General features: G+C 41.5%; 1 protein-coding gene across 5 annotated transcripts in view; it reads left to right on the top strand.

The window, feature by feature from the left end:
• The first annotated feature begins 2,779 nt into the window (after positions 1-2,779).
• Positions 2,780-17,725, top strand: part of LOC131243274 (UBP1-associated protein 2A-like) — a 34,091-nt gene continuing 19,145 nt past the window's right edge. For 2 of the 5 annotated variants that reach the window (XR_009169984.1, XR_009169981.1), the window contains exons 1-2: positions 2,780-4,134; positions 4,963-5,142. Coding sequence is in view for 1 of the 5 variants with exons in the window: in XM_058242499.1 (XP_058098482.1) it covers positions 2,881-4,134 (1,254 nt within the window). In the remaining 4 variants the exon portion in view is untranslated. Of the gene's footprint in view, positions 4,135-4,259; positions 4,570-4,962; positions 5,143-13,721; positions 13,859-17,725 lie in introns of those variants that run through there. The other 3 variants (XR_009169983.1, XR_009169982.1, XM_058242499.1) reach the window with 3 other exon arrangements.

Below are 17,725 nucleotides of genomic sequence, written 5' to 3'. Positions count from 1 at the left end.
ATCTTGCCAGAACTTCTGATATTGTATGATTATGGCACTGTATTGAAACTTGGTACTTACCTTATGCACACACGTACACCACCCTTTAAGCTTTTTATAAGCTTATGCATGATAAATGTGTGCAGGTGATGTTAGGTTGCAGCAGCATTGAGCTTGGAGCTTGGAGCTTACAACGGACTTCTGGAGCTTGATTTTTGATATATGTATTTCCTGTCGGCACTGTACTCAAATATTTATATTAGTGGATATGTGATGATGATGTTGCCTTTGTGATTAGGGAAAACTTGTGGTTGTGCTTCTTACGAGATAAATGTACATTGAAAAATCCTCCTTGCAGGATCCCAGGATCGGAATCTAGCGTATACGCGCTGGAACTCGAGAATGGGGTACTACGGAAGCTGTCGGCATTGGATTCGGTGATTGAGAATTTTATAAGCTCAGTTTCCGAGTTTGGGGCGTGACAAAACCGGCAAGCGGGGCAGTGTATCAATGAAACATATTAAAGTAGATGTCGATCTACTTGTAGTTGTGAAAGATTTAGACATATATAGCAGTAAATTGTAAACATTGTCATCATGATTCATCAAGGATTCTTAAATACAGGAAAAAAATTTAAATAAGCATGTAAACAAGCTCAATTTCAGAGAAATTAATCATGCATAAAATAAAATTGGAAATTAGTCATGTATATAGGAGGCATGCAACAGAATTTCGACACCCCAAAACTAACATTATAGCACATGCAAGTGACATGCAAGCGAATTCTACATCCACAGTCACTAAATTCAGCTTAAGTTTGATAAATGGCTATATAGAGATAATGGTCCGCACCTAGGGGTTGCCGAGGGCCTGCGGAGTAGCTCTTGGGGTACTGGACTTGTGAATTAACACGTCGGAGCCCTGTGTCAAATGGATTCGCGTGTTAGGAGACATGCATGTGGCTCAATGTGCTGAAATTTGGGAAGTGATAGGGTGGTTACCTTCCAATCACCAGCAAATCACCTTTGTGGCGACGGAGTTGCAGTTTCCAGCGTGAGGCCGTGGTAGGAGGGGGAATTTCCTCAATTCCTAGCTCTTTTTGGAGCTCCTTCTCCTTCCACTCCCTCCACTTTCTCCCTTCTCTCTCCCTTCTTTGTTGGAAAAATTCATATGGGAGTGAGGGAGAGAGTCTTTTGAGCTTATATAATCTGAAATTTAGCTCTAATGGCCCAAGGGTGGCTAGTCTTAATACATATGACCTTATGGGGTACATTTATGGTCCTTGGGGTTGTCCCAATGGCTCCCTAGCCCATATGTGTGATGGGATAGGTATCCCATAATATGATGAGGGGCTGTCCCAAGTTTGATGGCAAATGGATGAGGCAATTGATTGTAGGGGCTTGATTTACGATCAATGGTCACTGTCATTCGATCATGGGTTTAATTTGGCGGGTAAGGGCAGAGAAATATCCTTGATCTATAGCTTGAGTTTGAACGAAATCTAATGCTCGGAAGGTCGTAATTCACTGTCTATAGCGGCGGGGCCAATTACTTAAACTTCAGATTTTTAGGTTTTAGACTTGAAGAGTCGCGCTTTGCAAGTGCCGACTTGACGGTTTAAGTTGCCCAATTTTAGGCGCCATTTGGGTCCTCCGTCCACAATGGACCACAAGCCCAATGAGGTCCACAGTTTTCCATGGTTTCGGATTTATTGGATCCTTTACGGGCGTTGCATGACCATTACAATTTGTCGTAATGTATTATTGGGTAGACCGACTCTACGGCCCACGCCCGACCTGAACACGCTTAGGCTCATTTGCGTTAGCGACTTAACTTATCCTAGCTTATCGACGGTGGGCCCCACACTTGTGCATGATGTGACTGTCTGGGGTGGTCATACGGCAGTTCACTAGTGGTCGCCCCAGGACCACGCTCTGATTGGCCTGGGTGTTGCACTGTGACTCATCTAAACCATTCAAGTGTGTTGGATCGGAAGGTCAACCACCTGATCCGGTTTTGCCATTAATGGGGTGGTTGTCTTCTTTGTTTGACCGTAAATCGCACCATCTCATATTTGGCCCTGTTCCCTAATCAGATACGATTATTGGATGGCCCATGGCATCATAACATCATTCCCATTGGTTGTTGATAGCTATGCAACCTATTTTGAACTGATCTAATCTCATATATGTGAGAAATTGTCTTATGTTATTTGAGTTTATAACTGACTGGGCACAACCACTCTCTTGATTTGTAGGGCTCAATTTCTCTAGAAGAGGATTAGAGATGCCTAGTGGACCCTTGTAGTTTTCAATGCTCATCTCTAGTGATCACTTTTTCCGATTACGTGGTCCACTTGAGGGATACATTCAATGATCATTGTTTCCTGGGGTAGGTACACTTGAGGTTTGGATTTGCTTCATTTTCGAGCCATACGTCTGTATAAAAGTTTTGTATCAGGCTATACGTCTGTATGACCTAAACAACAAATTGGAGGTAAAATAAACAGTACAGTGAGCCTTTGGAGGATTTTAATGGTGGATATCCAATCACTATTATTTTCCTGTGGTGTGATCCACCTGAGATTTAAATATCTCTAATTTTTAGGATTAAGCCCTAAAATGATACGTAAAAATGGATGCACGGAATGGATGAAACACATACATCATGGTGGGGTCCACAGAGCACCGACCACAGCCACCGGGCTGGTGGCAGGGGGAGTGGTCGATCCGTTCCCCTTCCCCCCACGGAGCTTTGGGTCACGAGCAACACCTTGACGTCCTTACTTGTTACCTCTTCGCGGCTCTAACCCTAAAAACCCTTCCCCAAAAAAGACAGGAGAAAGGAAGAAAAAAGTCTCCCTTTTTTTCCTTTCCATCTTCTCTTCTCCTTCTCTCATCCATGGCGAAGAAGCGAAAGCTCGAGTCGGAACTCAACCCTCTCGAAACCGACTCAGCGGCGACCGATTCCGCGACCGATTCGGAATCGGACGAAGAAGATCTGGCCAAGACCCTCGAGCCCTTCAACAAGGAGCAGCTCATCGACCTCCTCCGATCCGCAGCTTCCTCCGACCCTAGTATCGCTGAAGAGATCCACCGGGTTGCCGACCGCGACCCGGCCCACCGCAAGCTCTTCGTCCACGGCCTTGGCTGGGAGACCACCTCCGATAAGCTCAGCTCCTACTTCTCCAAGTACGGCGAGCTCGAGGACTGCAACGTCGTCGTCGACAAGGCTTCCGGCAAATCCAAGGGCTACGGCTTCCTCCTCTACAAGCATCGCCGGTCCGCTAGGAAGGCCCTCAGGAACCCTCAGAAGAAGATCGACGGTCGGATGACCGCATGCCAGCTTGCGTCGGCTGGCCCCGTGCAGCCGCAGCAGGGCCTACAGCCCCAGCAGAAGGAGGCGTTGGCAAGGAAGATCTACGTTGGGAACGTGAATTCGGATATCCCTGCTGCAAAATTGCTCACATTCTTCTCCAAGTATGGGGAAATCGAGGAGGGGCCCCTAGGGTTTGATAAGCAGACGGGCAAGTCGAAGGGTTTCGCCCTTTTCATATATAAGACTGTTGAGGGGGCGAGGAAGGCATTGGAAGAGCCGAACAAGAGCTTCGAAGGGCACCAATTGTATTGTCAGAAGGCGACAGATAGTCACAAACTCCGGGCTGCTTCCACTGCCGTGCCATCTTCCAATAATGCTCCAGGGCCCGCAGGCCCATCCGGGTATAACGCGTCAGGCAGTGGTGCAAATGTGGGTTTTGGTGGGCCGGACATGGCTGCTTCGGCGGCTTTATTAGGACAAGGGCTCCTGTCTGGGGCACTGCCGTTTGGTGGACAGGGTGTTGCACAGAATCAAGCAGCGCTTGCTGTGCTTGCAGCTGCTGGGCAGAATCCGGCTGCTTTCGGTGTTTCACCGGCCATGCTTGCATCATTGAACCCTGCTGCTTTGGCTGCAGCACTGAATATGGGGGCTGCGCCGCAGGTGGCGGGGTCGGCGGTTCCACAGGCGCTGCAGGGTTTTGGGATGGGAAATGCAGGGTATCAGAATTCACAGGGTCATCAGGGTGCAAATTCATTTCAGGGTGGGCATATGGGGCAAGGTTCTGTGCCGAGGCCGCATTCTGGTGTGGGACCAATGGGAGGATATGCATCACGTTAGGTATGATTTTTACACTGCCTACATGTCTGAGTTTTATGGTGGCATTTTAATTTTCAGTTTTTGTTTTCGATGTTTATTCGGTGATTGTTTCTCTCGCTCTAATTGATGTTTTACTCTGTTTTTAGTTTGATAATTCAGAACGTGGTTATTCGTGTGGTTTAAAGAATGGACGGCTTTTGAACTGTGGGACGCTCGGGGGAATGACCGTGTTCGGATGCATCAATTATTCAGAAAAGGAACTGCTTTTGCCTTTTTTTTTTTTTGGTTTTGTTTTTCTTTCTTGTAATGGATGTATGGATTTTGGGTTTTACTTTGTCGTGCATTTTCTTAGTAGTTTTGCCGGTTCTATGTATTGGGTGATGCGATAGTTCTTACTTGTATTTTGTTATGGATTAAGTTTTGAAGACTCGTATATTGCAGATGATTTTCACGAGAGCTTGCCGCATGTGATGTTGGTTTTGGTTCTTTCTCTTTATTATGACTTCGTTTCAATGGAAGTATATGAAGATTGTTTTTTGAGACTAAGTTATTTTTTCTATCAACACCATTTGTATGGGATCTATCACATGCTATGTGTGATCATTTTCAAATGCATTTGGATTGTATCCCTTGTCAAAAGGGTTGCTGTTTTTTCAGCCCCATTCTTGAAAAGAAGGAAAATATACATTGTCTTTTATGTACTTGGTCATCCCCACGTTCTGTGAAGTGATTTCAATGGAGTTTGAAAATAACACCTAATGTAATTGAATTTGAAATCCTTTGATTGCATGTGCACATGATCCATTGAGTTCTCATTTGTTGGTTCTTCAATTTGTCAACACTCAATAGGTTGGCAACATGGCCTCCTTGCATCACTTGTTCTCCCACTGTGGTCAATTCAGAACATGTCAAACGATTGGATCATAACTCCTACACTACGACTTGAGAGATTAGTCAGCATGCTTCGGCTAACCAATCCTGTGTAATTTGGACCAATGAGGGGACTTAATTTCCTTCTACGTTTCCACTGTAAGTCTCTCATTTAAGCTACTTTTGCTTTTGCATGCAATTTCTTGTTTTTTTCTTCCATGTGAATGCATATGCATATAGTTGGCATGTCTTTTACTTAATATTTTTTAAGGACTGCTAGGTGCCTATTTGTGGTTCTTCTCTCTCGGTTTGCTTTTCACTGCTACCAGCCTGAAATGTGCATGTTGGAGCTCAAGAGTGGAGTTGCTTCATCTGCAATGATGTCTTGATGGGTTACTTGAATCATTGTGATAGGGTTGCCTTTTTTTTTGGTAACTATGTATAAAAATGCATGCATGCTTCCTATTAAATGTCTGTATTATCTGGCGTTGTTCATTGTATCTGTTGACTAGAAAAGTTATGGACGCTATGTTGTTCTTAGTTTCGCTGCTGGTTACATTGCTCTGAAGGTTAAGCATATGCGATCTACTGTAATTTCAGTTTATGTTGTGGTTTGTTATTGATGGTCTAGGAGTGTCTATGTTTCTTGTTGACTTGCATGGAAGTAGCATATGCTATGAAAATTGACCCCAAATAGCAAGTATAGGACTATAGGCAGCTGGCAATCATAACTTATGATGAAGGTGGTGATGATGACAATGGCTTTGATGGTGTACTATGCTATTAATGGCATCTGTAATTGAAACCTGGCTGTAATTGGGTGACTTGTTGGCTAGAACTAGCCTACTATCGTATTGTAATTTGAACTTGTTGATTTGGTTCTGCAATGTAGACTGTAGGAAATTGCATAAAATTGAAGTTAATTATTTGATTGTTTTAGAGGGAAACATTTTATAGGATAAGATCCACTTTATAGAAATTCACTTTAATATTTGTTTTGAAAGTATGAAAAGTTTCCAAAACATGGAGACTAGGCAAAGAGCAAAACCTCGTAGGTGAAATTTATTTTTATTTTGTAAAGGAGTTATGAGCATGTTCAAAACTTCAAATCAATTTTATCTCCAAATAATCATTTCAGCCAGATAACTTTATATCATATAACATGCAAAATTTTCAAAAGAATGAAGCTGTTAGAGAAGAATACAATTGCAGTTGTTTATGATGCATTAAAGAACTCTTGGAAATAGTATTATTAATTATTGGCAGAAAGGGGCTCTAAGCAAGGCTGGCACACTTGGACTTGACTCGGTCCACCCATGTTTCTGAATATCTACTGGAGAGCGCATTGGCCTGGCTGAAAAATGGTACACGTAGTGGTGTCTTGGTATTGTCCCCTATGAGACCATATTGCTAGATATTGGTCAGAATTTTTTAAGCAAAAAAAAAAAAAGAAGGGGGGGGGTGTTAATATCAGAAAAAGGGTATTATGGTGATAGAGAGGAACTATGATCCCGGATGAGATTCCGAAAGGATTTTGAGGAGATGCAAGAAGAAGAAAGCATCCAAGGGAGAGAGAATATCTTTTGTATTTTGGGTATGTATATATGGTGTATTTAGATGACCATTCTTTGATAAGATGTTATCTATCAGCTTGACCTGTTGGAAGCTAACCAAATAGGTCCTAATTGAACACAAAGCAAACATCATTTGGTGAATTAGGGCTCATTACATTGAAATACAACAAAAACTTGCTTTAAAAAACATTTAAATACATTTAAATACAACATTTAAGAAATTGGCTTTAAGCAAGGCTATTAAACTTGGACTAGGACTTGACTCCGTCCACCTATAAAATTTGATTTAGGCGGGTCAACACGGTGACTCCGTTGCTCATGTTTTTCTAATTGAATTAGTCTATAATTATAAACAATATGAATGACAAAATTACTTATAAAATCCATGATTAATGTGGATAATTTATTTATGATGTGATTTAATCTTTTTAAGAATAAATGCAACAAATTACTCCGAATAATCAGGAGAATCCAATTATGATTCAGTTGGACAGGTTTCTAGTGGACAAGGCCTTGAAGGAGAAACACAACGATGTTTGTCAGAGCACCCTTTTAAAACCAGCTTGGGATAGTACCCTGATTTTTCTCGAGATGGATGGCCAGTCATGCAGTCTTTCATCGTTTAAATTAAAAAATAAGTCATTGGTTCTTGTTGAGAAGTGGCGGAAATAAGGTGGCAGGGCTGGCCTTAGGGGACAGGGTGTAAAGCTGAAAAAAATAGCTCTTAAGTGTGAAAGGAGAACATATAGAGTGGAACCCTAAAAAGGATATGAAAATGGAGGTGATCTTAGAACAGCTCGCCGATGTTGACAACTATGAAGAATTACTGGGGTGATCCAATGCTGAAAAAGATGGAAGAATTGCTCTTAGAAAGAATTATTCAACTTGATCAAGATGGATGAGATGGCATGGAGGTAGACATGTAGAGCCAGATGGATGAAGGAAGGTGATCCAATGCTAATGTTGACAACAATGAAGAATTACTGGGGTGATCCAATGCTGAAAAAGATGGAAGAATTGCTCTTAGAAAGAATTATTCGACTTGATCAAGATGGATGAGATGGCGTGGAGGTAGACATGTAGAGCCATATGGATGAAGGAAGGTGATCCAATGCTAATGTTGACAACTATGAAGAATTACTAGGGCGATCCAATGCTGAAAAAGATGGAAGAATTGCTCTTAGAAAGAATTATTCGACTTGATCAAGATGGATGAGATGGCGTGGAGGTAGACATGTAGAGCCATATGGATGAAGGAAGGTGATAAGAATACATGATTCTTTCATTGCATCACCAATGCTTCCAAGCATGGTAATGCTATTAAGACGACCAAGCACACGAACGTTTTGTCGAAGATAGAAACGAGATAAAAGGAAACGTGGTTGAATATTTTGAGAAGATTTACTTAAAGGATGATTTTATCAGGTTGAATTTTGATGATTTGCACTTCGATTCTATCCTCTGATATGAAGAGGAGATAAGAAGTGCAATCTTTAGACCATAGGATAAAGCCCTAGGCCCTAATGCCTTCACCATTGATTATTTATTTATTTTATATGCTTGCTGGAATAATGTGGTGAAGTTTGATTTGTTAAATGTTTTGAAGGAGTTCTATCAAAGAGCAAGGCTAAACATGAGTCTCGATGCTACTTTCATCTCTTTTACCTAGGAAGGTGCCATCAAAAATAAAGATTTCTGGCCATGCCCCATGCTACTCGGGTTAGAGCGTAAGCTAGTGATGCTTTTGGCTACTGGACTCTAGCCATCTAGGGTGCATCACTCCACTGCTTCGCCTAGCAGCACGACGCTTGTATTGCTCTCCCACATCCCCATTTTCATGGTTTAGGCTGCTCCCATTTCGCTCGCCGCTACTATGGATTTGATTGGCAACGTCTAAAATTATTGTATAAGTTCTATTGTGCAGATTGAGGAAGGTCACCCCCTTTGTCATTTTCTAGTTCTACTTGGTAATGGGCAGAACTGGTGTTTTAAATACCGAATAGCGTGTAGCATAGGGTTCACCCCTTCAAAGCATGAGGCATAAGCTACATTGTGTGTAGTGTAAGCTACACTCTACTTTTGTATTTTTAATCGAGGTCGCACTTGGTTGCACCAATTTCATGATATTCTACACCAAATTACACTGATTAACAATGGAATTTGACAAAATTCATGACATTTGGTGCAACCAAACACATCCTAAAGTAATAGGAAAGGTCAATGATTAAGTATAAAGCTAAAGGAGCAACAAAACTGATTTAATATCGTTACTTGTATTATTTTACTAAAAGTATTGAAAGATTAACTAATTTTTATTGAAAATAGAAAACCGTAACAAATAATTAAAAACATTAATTGATTTTAACGTTTTATTGTAATGTGAGCTACATAGCATGTAGTGTTTGCAAATTATCATGTACTATAGGCTACACATGACTTAAGCTATTTTCACGAGCAACATAGCATTAAGGCCAAGCTACGCTATGTAGCATAAGCTACACACTACATAGCAAAGCTATTTAAAACATTGGGGAGAACTTGGGGTGGTTCACGCCATGGTTTGATATTGACTTTGCCTGGCCATGGCTCATCCCATTGCCAACCCTAGTTACAAGGGACCTTTCTGCAAGTTCGACAAATTTTAGGTGTCCTCATGGCTGACAATCAACTTCATTCTAGAAAAGAAAGTGTTGTGCCTGGGTTAGTGTGCATAACTTAGTTGTAGGATCCTTCTAACAAGGTGTCGTTCCCATTTCGAATCTCGCTTTGGACTCTTGCTACCGCTCCTGCTTCAGACTCATGCTCCTGCGCCTGCTTCGAATCTCGCTTCGTACTCATGCTCCTGCGGCCGCTTCGAATCGCGCTTCGGACTCATGCTCCTGCGCTTGCTTCGTATCACTCTTCGGACTCATTGCTCCCACTTCCACTTCGAATCACGCTTCAGACTCATTGCTCTTTCCTACCAATTTATACTTGTTTACATTTTGAAACAAATGCTTCCTGCTCTTGCATTCAATTTGTTGCTGCTTTGTGCAACTATAGTGCAAATGCTTACAAGTTATGACATCTTTGACTGGAGTTTTCTTCATTGTCTCTATATTTGCCCCATTTGGATTAGGTAGATCATTTGATCCAATCAGTCTTTGGCTGACTTCTTGTTCATGATTTAAGCCAACCTGGGATTAGTGAGACTGCACTTGGCAACCTAATTTCTAGCGAAGTCCTTGAGGAACACCCTTCAAAACCTTAACCTACCCAAATCTTGACTAAGTGGTGAGGTACCTAGACTATTCCATGTTAGGGGCTGACACCCCATTTCATTTTCAAAAACTCTTGGGCATTGAGATCCAATTTTAATGCCCCAGAAAACATTTTTGAAATCCCTAGGACATGTGAATCCCATTTATGTGCCCATGGGAAAGCTTTCTGGATTTAAATTCCTGGTCCTGATTTCCCTACCTGAGAGTTGTGTAGTGACAATTTGGAATGAGATTTTAGGAAAATGATTTTACTTTGAACCTTCCTATCTCCTTAACCACTTTGAATTCTGATCCCAAATTAAAACCATTAGTCAGCCATATCGTTGTGCGAAGCATGAATTGAATCGGCTCTATATTTGGGTGAGGTAGTGGGGAAGCACCTTTTCAAAATGTTAGCAAGTATAAAAAACTGGGAAGCTAGAGGAGCATGAGTTCGTAGCACAATTCAAAGTGGGAGTAGCACCTGGTTAGAAGGATCATATGAATTAGGTCAGTGTCAACCCTCCCATTTAGTTTTCTAATCATACCATAGATACCTAAAACTGATACTTGAACACAAAGATTGAATACCAGATTGCATAATATGAATATTTATGCAGGACACAATTTGAAAAATGACAATATCTCAACATTATCATTATCTAAGCCTTATCCCAGTTAATAACAATATTTATGGAGGGCACAATTTTAAAAATGACAATATGAATTCCACGAAAACCTAATTTTCATATAGTTGACTTCTTTGTCCCAGTTTTGACCTTGAGAAATCTAAATCTCCTCTATCTAAAGCAAAACCTCTAGTGAACCATGTAAAAGTTTCCATTTAACTTAATTACCCCTCTTGGCACCTTAATTTAGCCTCCCATGATTAAATCAACATATTAGATGAAGCCACTTGTGAATCATCCAAAATTCCTCTACCCTTAGTAAAGCCCACAATTTCCTGCAAAATTCAAGCAAATATCGAAGAAATGAGAGAAAAAAAAAAAACTAGGAGTGGCTGTAGAACATGAGAAGAAGAGAATTCCACATCACCCTTTTTAGGTAGCCCTAGAATCCCTATCTCTTGCAATATGCTAGTCCTTGTTTATGTTGGACCCTTTGAAGATATTGTGCAGTTCTAGCCTGTAATTCCATGGTGCGGGTTATAGATAGAGGTTGATCCACCTTGTCCACTCTTCTCTCCCACCTTCCACTTGAGCATCCTTCATTAACAGTCGGGGAAATCACAGCTATAATGCCCACAACTAAGCTTGAAAGTAGTGGATGCTTGTGCTGCTCTTGTAAATTGTCATGCTTCAGGCAGCCACAAATAGCAGTGGCATGTTTCGCAAGGAATCCCGATGCCCCTGCTAAACAGCTTTGACCAAAACTTTTTTGATTGATTGTACTAGAAAGAACCAGAGTGGGACACCTCCGCTAAGGATTAAAGGCAAACATATTTGGATCAAAATTACAAAATAAACAGATGTTGAGGCAATTAATTTATCTACAAATCAAGAATATGCAAACAGATCTTGGAAAAAAAATAAATCAAGTTGATGCTTTACCTGCTATTACTTCCTACCCGTTTGCTCATCACATGGCCGTAGAAATGCATCTTGTTTAATGCTGAATTTTATCCACTATTAGTCGACAATTTTACCTGGACTTTCCTAAAAAAGGCCTTTATGGGCATGAGAAGCATATGGCTTATATTTAGAAATGTCAAGATAGTGAACTAGCTATCTTGCATTGGATTGCTCACACAATTGTCTGGGACTCTGCTTTTTGTGTCTTGCTTGAGCACCAGTTTGTCATCTAAACGGGCTCCTAGTCTCGCCAATCTCAGAGGATGGCCAATGATATGCGATAGATATTGTCTCTATGATAGTTCCAAGCATGTCTAAAAGAGGAAAAAGAAAACCTCCACTAGATGGTTCCCACAAGTCGTAATGCATGACTAAATGGTCCAAATCTGCGTGCCCAAGACGCATCACACATGTTGGGAATAAACATTTGTCTATTCCTCAAGTGATCGATTGGTGGTAAGCACTTTATGCTTTCCCACAAGCCACTGAATGCGATGATCCTTGGGGGTCCCTTATGAGAGCAAATACCCTTAGTTGGTTCCCACTTTTTGAAGAAAGGCCTAACAAAGATGGGTAGAAGGAATTTACTGACAAACTCCATGGCATTTGTAGTTTCTTCAGTCTTCACCCAATAATACCTTTCTTCAGGAGACAGCTTCCATCGTTGTAGCAAATTGAGTAGAATTTTAGTTGCAGGAAAATTCTAAATAGATGCTGCTCCTGCTTCGAATTGTGCTTCAAATTCTCGCTTCTTACATATTTATACTTGTTTACATTTTGAAACATGTGCTTCCCCACTGCCACACCCAAATTTGTTGCTGCTTCCCTTCACGCTTCGTGCAACTACAAGTAGAATCACCGTTTATCCAAAATTTTCTTCACTTAAACTACTGCACTACGGAGGAGCTCGTACTATTTGATTCCCTACCATGTAGAAACATTGGGAATTTAGCATATCCACTAGGAGCTGCTTGAGACCAGCTTTAGAAGATGTCGCTAAGGGGACAAGTGGCACGCTAAAGATCCTCCCAAAAGTGAATTTGGGAGCCAATTCTGACATTAAGAGCAATCTCCTTCTTGATTTGATTTTCGACTTTGAAAACTGCTTTCCTCACTTCCAAAGATCTATATTGAGTTGAAGCCTTAGCATGTCCACTAGGAGCTGCTTGAGCCTAGCTTCAGACATCGCTAAGGTGACAAGTGGCACGTCAGACATCCTCCAAGAAGTGAATTTGGGAGACAATTTTGATGTTAAGAGCAATTTCTTTCTTGATTTGATTTTCGGCTTTGAAAATTGCGTTCCTCACTCCCAAAGATCTATCTCATATCAGTTGGGCAACTATGTGATGATAAGCAGCGTTCAGTCAAATTTATTGAGATGAAGCCTTACTAAACTATCCACTAGCATCCATGCCACATTTACTTGAGATGACTTGTTTAAATGAATTGTCATCTTACACTTGACACCCCTTTATAAGAAATTTTTAATTGGGTCGCAAATTTTTCTCTCCCTCTGATGTCGACTCAACTTGATCCTTTTTATTATCATTTAAGTTGTGTCCTAGATATTGGCTTTGGCGTCGTTGACCTCCCCTAAATGGACCTTTTCCAGCATTGTTTAACTTGCCCTTTGAGAAACTTTAGTTTTGCCATCAAGCCTAACCAGTGGGATGTCCATCATTCCTTTATGTTACGAGTTTGTGCCTGACACATTGCGATTGAGTTTGTAAGATCCTTAATCATTCCTTGACGATACCAAGACTTGCCCATGCAAAATTTGGTATCTACAGATATGTGCATCTTAAACCGTAAGTGATGAGGACGTTAGACCCTTCAAAGTTTATCGAAGATGAAGGCGACTGACTTTATGGCTCGATGATGGTTCGTGGTACAACCAAAGAGGATTTTGAAGACATTACATGTGTCTCTAGATTAATTGAAGGCCCCACATTAGGAGGACACACGTGTAGGATGAGTTAGAAGATCGATCTGTTGCGCGAGATTTTTTTAAAAGCTTTGTTTTGCGCATTTTTTTTCTTGTTATAGGGGTAGTTTAGTCATTTTTTTTTCTAAATCCGAATTTTATAAATAGGGTATTTTCTACCCTAAACTCGATGATGTTTTTTAATGAAAGCTTGGTGCCTCCTTCCCCTTTCTCTCTGTGGTAATTTCTTCTCTTCCCCTAATTTCATCTTTTTCTAGATTCTGTGTCTAGCCCTCCAACCTTCTTCTCTTTCTATGCCAAATATTCTTTGATTGCTATTGTTTACAATTAGATTCTTTGAAGTCCCCTTATCCTGAAAATCTGAGAATTAATCCTAATCCTCTCTCAGGTTTTTCAGTTGTCCCTATTCCAGAAATCCTTTGATTTCCTGGACTAGAGAAGATGCATTGATTATTGGATTGAAACCATGCAAGATCGGGAGGTCCCATCCCTCGCCGGATCCAATCCACGCATGATTTGAATACGGTATTGTAGGATTGTGATGATGGTCTTTTAACCAATGCATGTTTCCTTTGTCATTATCTTTACTGTGATGTGGAATGTTGAATATTTCAATTGATTTGTTTAGTTTATTTCATTGGATAATTTCTGTGCTCACACATGCATCCTAGTTTAGACTGTCCTGCATCAAATTTGTTATCAAATCTTTAGGTTGTGTGTGGTTTTTGTTAGATCGAGTTATCTGAACTTGAGATTATCTATTTTCTCATCTAGGATTGTCTAGATAATTCCAGATCTACATCCCACAAAAATCGCGAACCTGATTTTTTCAGATTCATAGCCCTGTGAGATATAAATATGAATTTCCAGATTTGTGTTTTCATTCTAGTTAAATTTGAAAATCTGTAGCATTCATACATCATATGGAAATAGGATCATATATGCATATTGAGGTCTGTTCAAACCTTAGAGTCGAGCTTAGGAAAATCGAGTTCGAGTTTTTAGTGTATGCTCACTAGAGGAGGTAAGGGTTTTGGCAGACACCTCATCATGAGTAACGAGCAATTAACCGATCACCTCGCTCAATTACTCCAAAAGATAATTGTCATAGAGACATCCAATAAAAATATCGAACGAGAACTGACCGCCATCGAAGCTAGACTTGAACAATTAGAGGCATCCCAAATGGAGAACCCTACTGTTGGGAGAGATGTGCAGTCGCAGGTAAGTGGTGTTGGTGAGGAGCCAACCCTTAGACAAATTCCCACTAATGAAGGGCATGTGGGTAGAGAATGGGCATATCAGGACCGCTTTGATCTTGACGAATGGGCCATGAAGAATGTCAGGATTGATGCCCCGAGCTTTGATGGTCGCTTTGACCCCAAGGCATTCCATGATTGGTTAGGTGACATGGACCACTATTTTGAGTGTCACGAGATGTCAGAGAATTGACAAGTGCGATTTGCCAAAATGAAGCTTGTGGGGCAAACTAAGATGTATTGGACCAATACAGAGTGTAGGATTGAATGGGTAGGAGGAGCTCCCGTTACCCAATGGAGCGAGATGAAAGCTATGCTAAGAGAGAACTACCTCCCTCTCTTATCTCCAGAAGCTCCTGGAACAACGACAATCTTTACAGCAAGGATCCATGCCTGTCACGGAATACATCACAAAATTTTAGGAATTCATGATGCTGTGTGACATTGAGAAAGACCCTCTAGTAACGATCACACATTTTTAGATGGGCCGTCGATCGGATCTTCAGTGTGAGCTTTGGGCTTGTCCCGTGACAAATTTGGACGAGATGTACCAAGTGGTGCAGGAATTAGAGCAGTATCTGAAGACTCCTATCACAAGACAGTTCGACTCCCGAGACTCTAATATTAGGACTGGTTCTTAGGGAACTAGACCCAACATTGGCAATCAACCCAAGGCGCAGGCGAATGTTCCGCCTAGGCCTAGTGATGACAAGGGAAAATGCTTCTTTGGTGTTGGTCCAAGTGGAGGACAATGTGCGATGCTACGAATGTGGGAGTATTGACCATTTTGCAAATTAATGTCCTATTAAGAGTAAAGGAAAAGCCTTAGTCATAGGCGATTCCCAAGATAGTGAGTATGATCAGGGCGACTCTGAAGTTGAAGAATATCGGCCCGTAGGATCATTGAATGATGAGGATGAGGTGGGTGATGTTGCCACACTAGCAGTTGTTAGGTGTGTGCTAGCCCAGACTAGAAGTAGTGTTGACTAGCGTCGCAACATTATCTTCTACACGATCGCCAACTATGGCGAGAAAAATTGTAAGGTGATAGTGGACAGTGGGAGTTGCCAGAATTCCACTAGCACCTTAGGCCGTCTAAAGTTAGAGGTCACCCCTCATCTTGACCCGTATAAAGTTTCATGGGTAGACAAGACTTCCCTTCCTGTCACCCATCAATGTCTTGTACCCATCGAGTTTGGGTCTTATAAGGAGTCCCTATTGTGTGATATGTTGCCCATGGATGTAGGTCACATCATCCTAGGTAGACCATGGCTATTCGATAATGACGTCACGATTTACGATCGTTCTAATGCGCGTACCTTCATGCATAACGGCAAGAAGATCAAAATTAATTCTATACCACCACAAAACACTGCATAGAAGAAAGGTGAGAAGGCTAGTGAGCCTAAAGAAGTGAGGAAATCCACACCCAGGTCTCTCCACATCATCACAACTAAAGAGTTTGAAAGAGAGATTGAGGAGGATATGACGGTATGCCTTAGTGGCTAGAGAGGCTACACCAGAAGTACCAATAGAGTTACTCCACAAGGTAGCCCTAGTCTTAGAGGAGTACAAAGATGTATTCCTTAAGGATTTGTCGGATAAGTTGCCACCCATGAGGGACATCCAGCATGCCATTGATCTTGTCCTTGAGTCGACTCTACCAAACCTTCCTCACTATAGGATGAACCCTGTAGAGCATGCAAAGTTGAAGAAGCAAGTAGATGAGCTCCTATGAAAGGAGCTCGTGTGCCAAACTTGCTTTACTGACACCTAAGAAAGACGACTCTTGGCGCATGTGTGTGGACAGTAGAGCCATTAACAAAATCAAGGTCAAGTATAGGTTTCCTATGCCTAGGCTTGATGACATATTAGACATGATGGCTAAATCCACCATTTTCTCCAAAATAGATCTCAAGAGTGGATATCACCAAATCCGTATACGCTCCGGTGATGAATGGAAGACAACTTTCAATACGAAGGATGTGCTATATGAGTGGTTAGTCATGCCTTTTGGCTTAACTAACGCACCCATCACTTTCATGCAGGTAATGACCTAGGTCTTAAGACCGTTCATGGGGAAATTCTTAGTGCTGTACTTCGACGATATCCTGATCTATAGCACCACTAGAGAATCACACCTTGAACATTTGAAGGTGGTTTGTAGCGTCCTTAGGGCAAAGAAATTATACACTAACTTTAAAAAGTGTTCGTTCATGTCTAGTCAAGTTGTGTTCTTGGGGTTTATAGTATCAGCAGAAGGGATGCGTGCAGATCCAGAGAAAGTCAAGGCTATAGTTGATTGGCCTGAACTGATCAACATCCATGAAGTGCGAAGCTTCCATGGCTTAGCCACATTTTATCATCGGTTCATTAGGAGTTTTAGCACGATTATGACTCCCATTACAGAGTGTATGAAGAAGGGAGAATTTGTGTGGTCGAAAGCCGCAACTAAGGCTTTTAAAGAAATTAAGGGTAAGATGGTCGAAGCTCCCGTCATGCGCCTTCCTGACTTTTCTAAAGTCTTTGAAGTTGCGTGTGATGCGTCTGGTGTTGGTATAGGTGGAGTTTTGAGTCAAGAAGGTCATCCTATTGGCTATTTCAGTGAGAAACTGAATATGGCAAAACAAAAATACTCGACCTATGACAAGGAATTCTACGCGGTATTGTAGTCTTTAAGACATTGGTGCTACTACCTCCTACCGCAGGAATTTGTCTTATTGTCCGATCATGAGACCTTACGTTATCTTCACTCCCAGAAGAAACTTAACCCGAAGCATGCTAAGTGGGTTGCGTTCCTTTAAGAGTATTCTTTTGTCTTGAAATACAAGGCCGGAGTAGAGAATAAACCACCCTTAGTCGTAAAGTGGCGTTGCTCAATTCTTTGAGTGTAGGAGTTGTTGGCTTTGAGCAATTGAGAGATGAATACCCCACATGTCCAGATTTTGGAGGTACCTATACGTCACTCTTGAGTGATCAACAAAGTGCGGGGGATTTTGTGTTGAGAGATGGATTCCTTTTTAAAGAAAATCGTTTATGTATTCCCTGTACATCCCTCCGTGAATTCCTCGTCTGGGAGCTTCATTCGGGAGGGATAGTTGGTCACTCTGGCCGCGATAAGATTGTTGCCCTT

This window comes from Magnolia sinica, chromosome 4 (genome assembly GCF_029962835.1).
Source record: "Magnolia sinica isolate HGM2019 chromosome 4, MsV1, whole genome shotgun sequence".
In the NCBI taxonomy this organism is placed as follows: Eukaryota; Viridiplantae; Streptophyta; class Magnoliopsida; order Magnoliales; family Magnoliaceae; genus Magnolia; species Magnolia sinica.
This window is presented reverse-complemented; position numbering and strand designations above follow the sequence as displayed.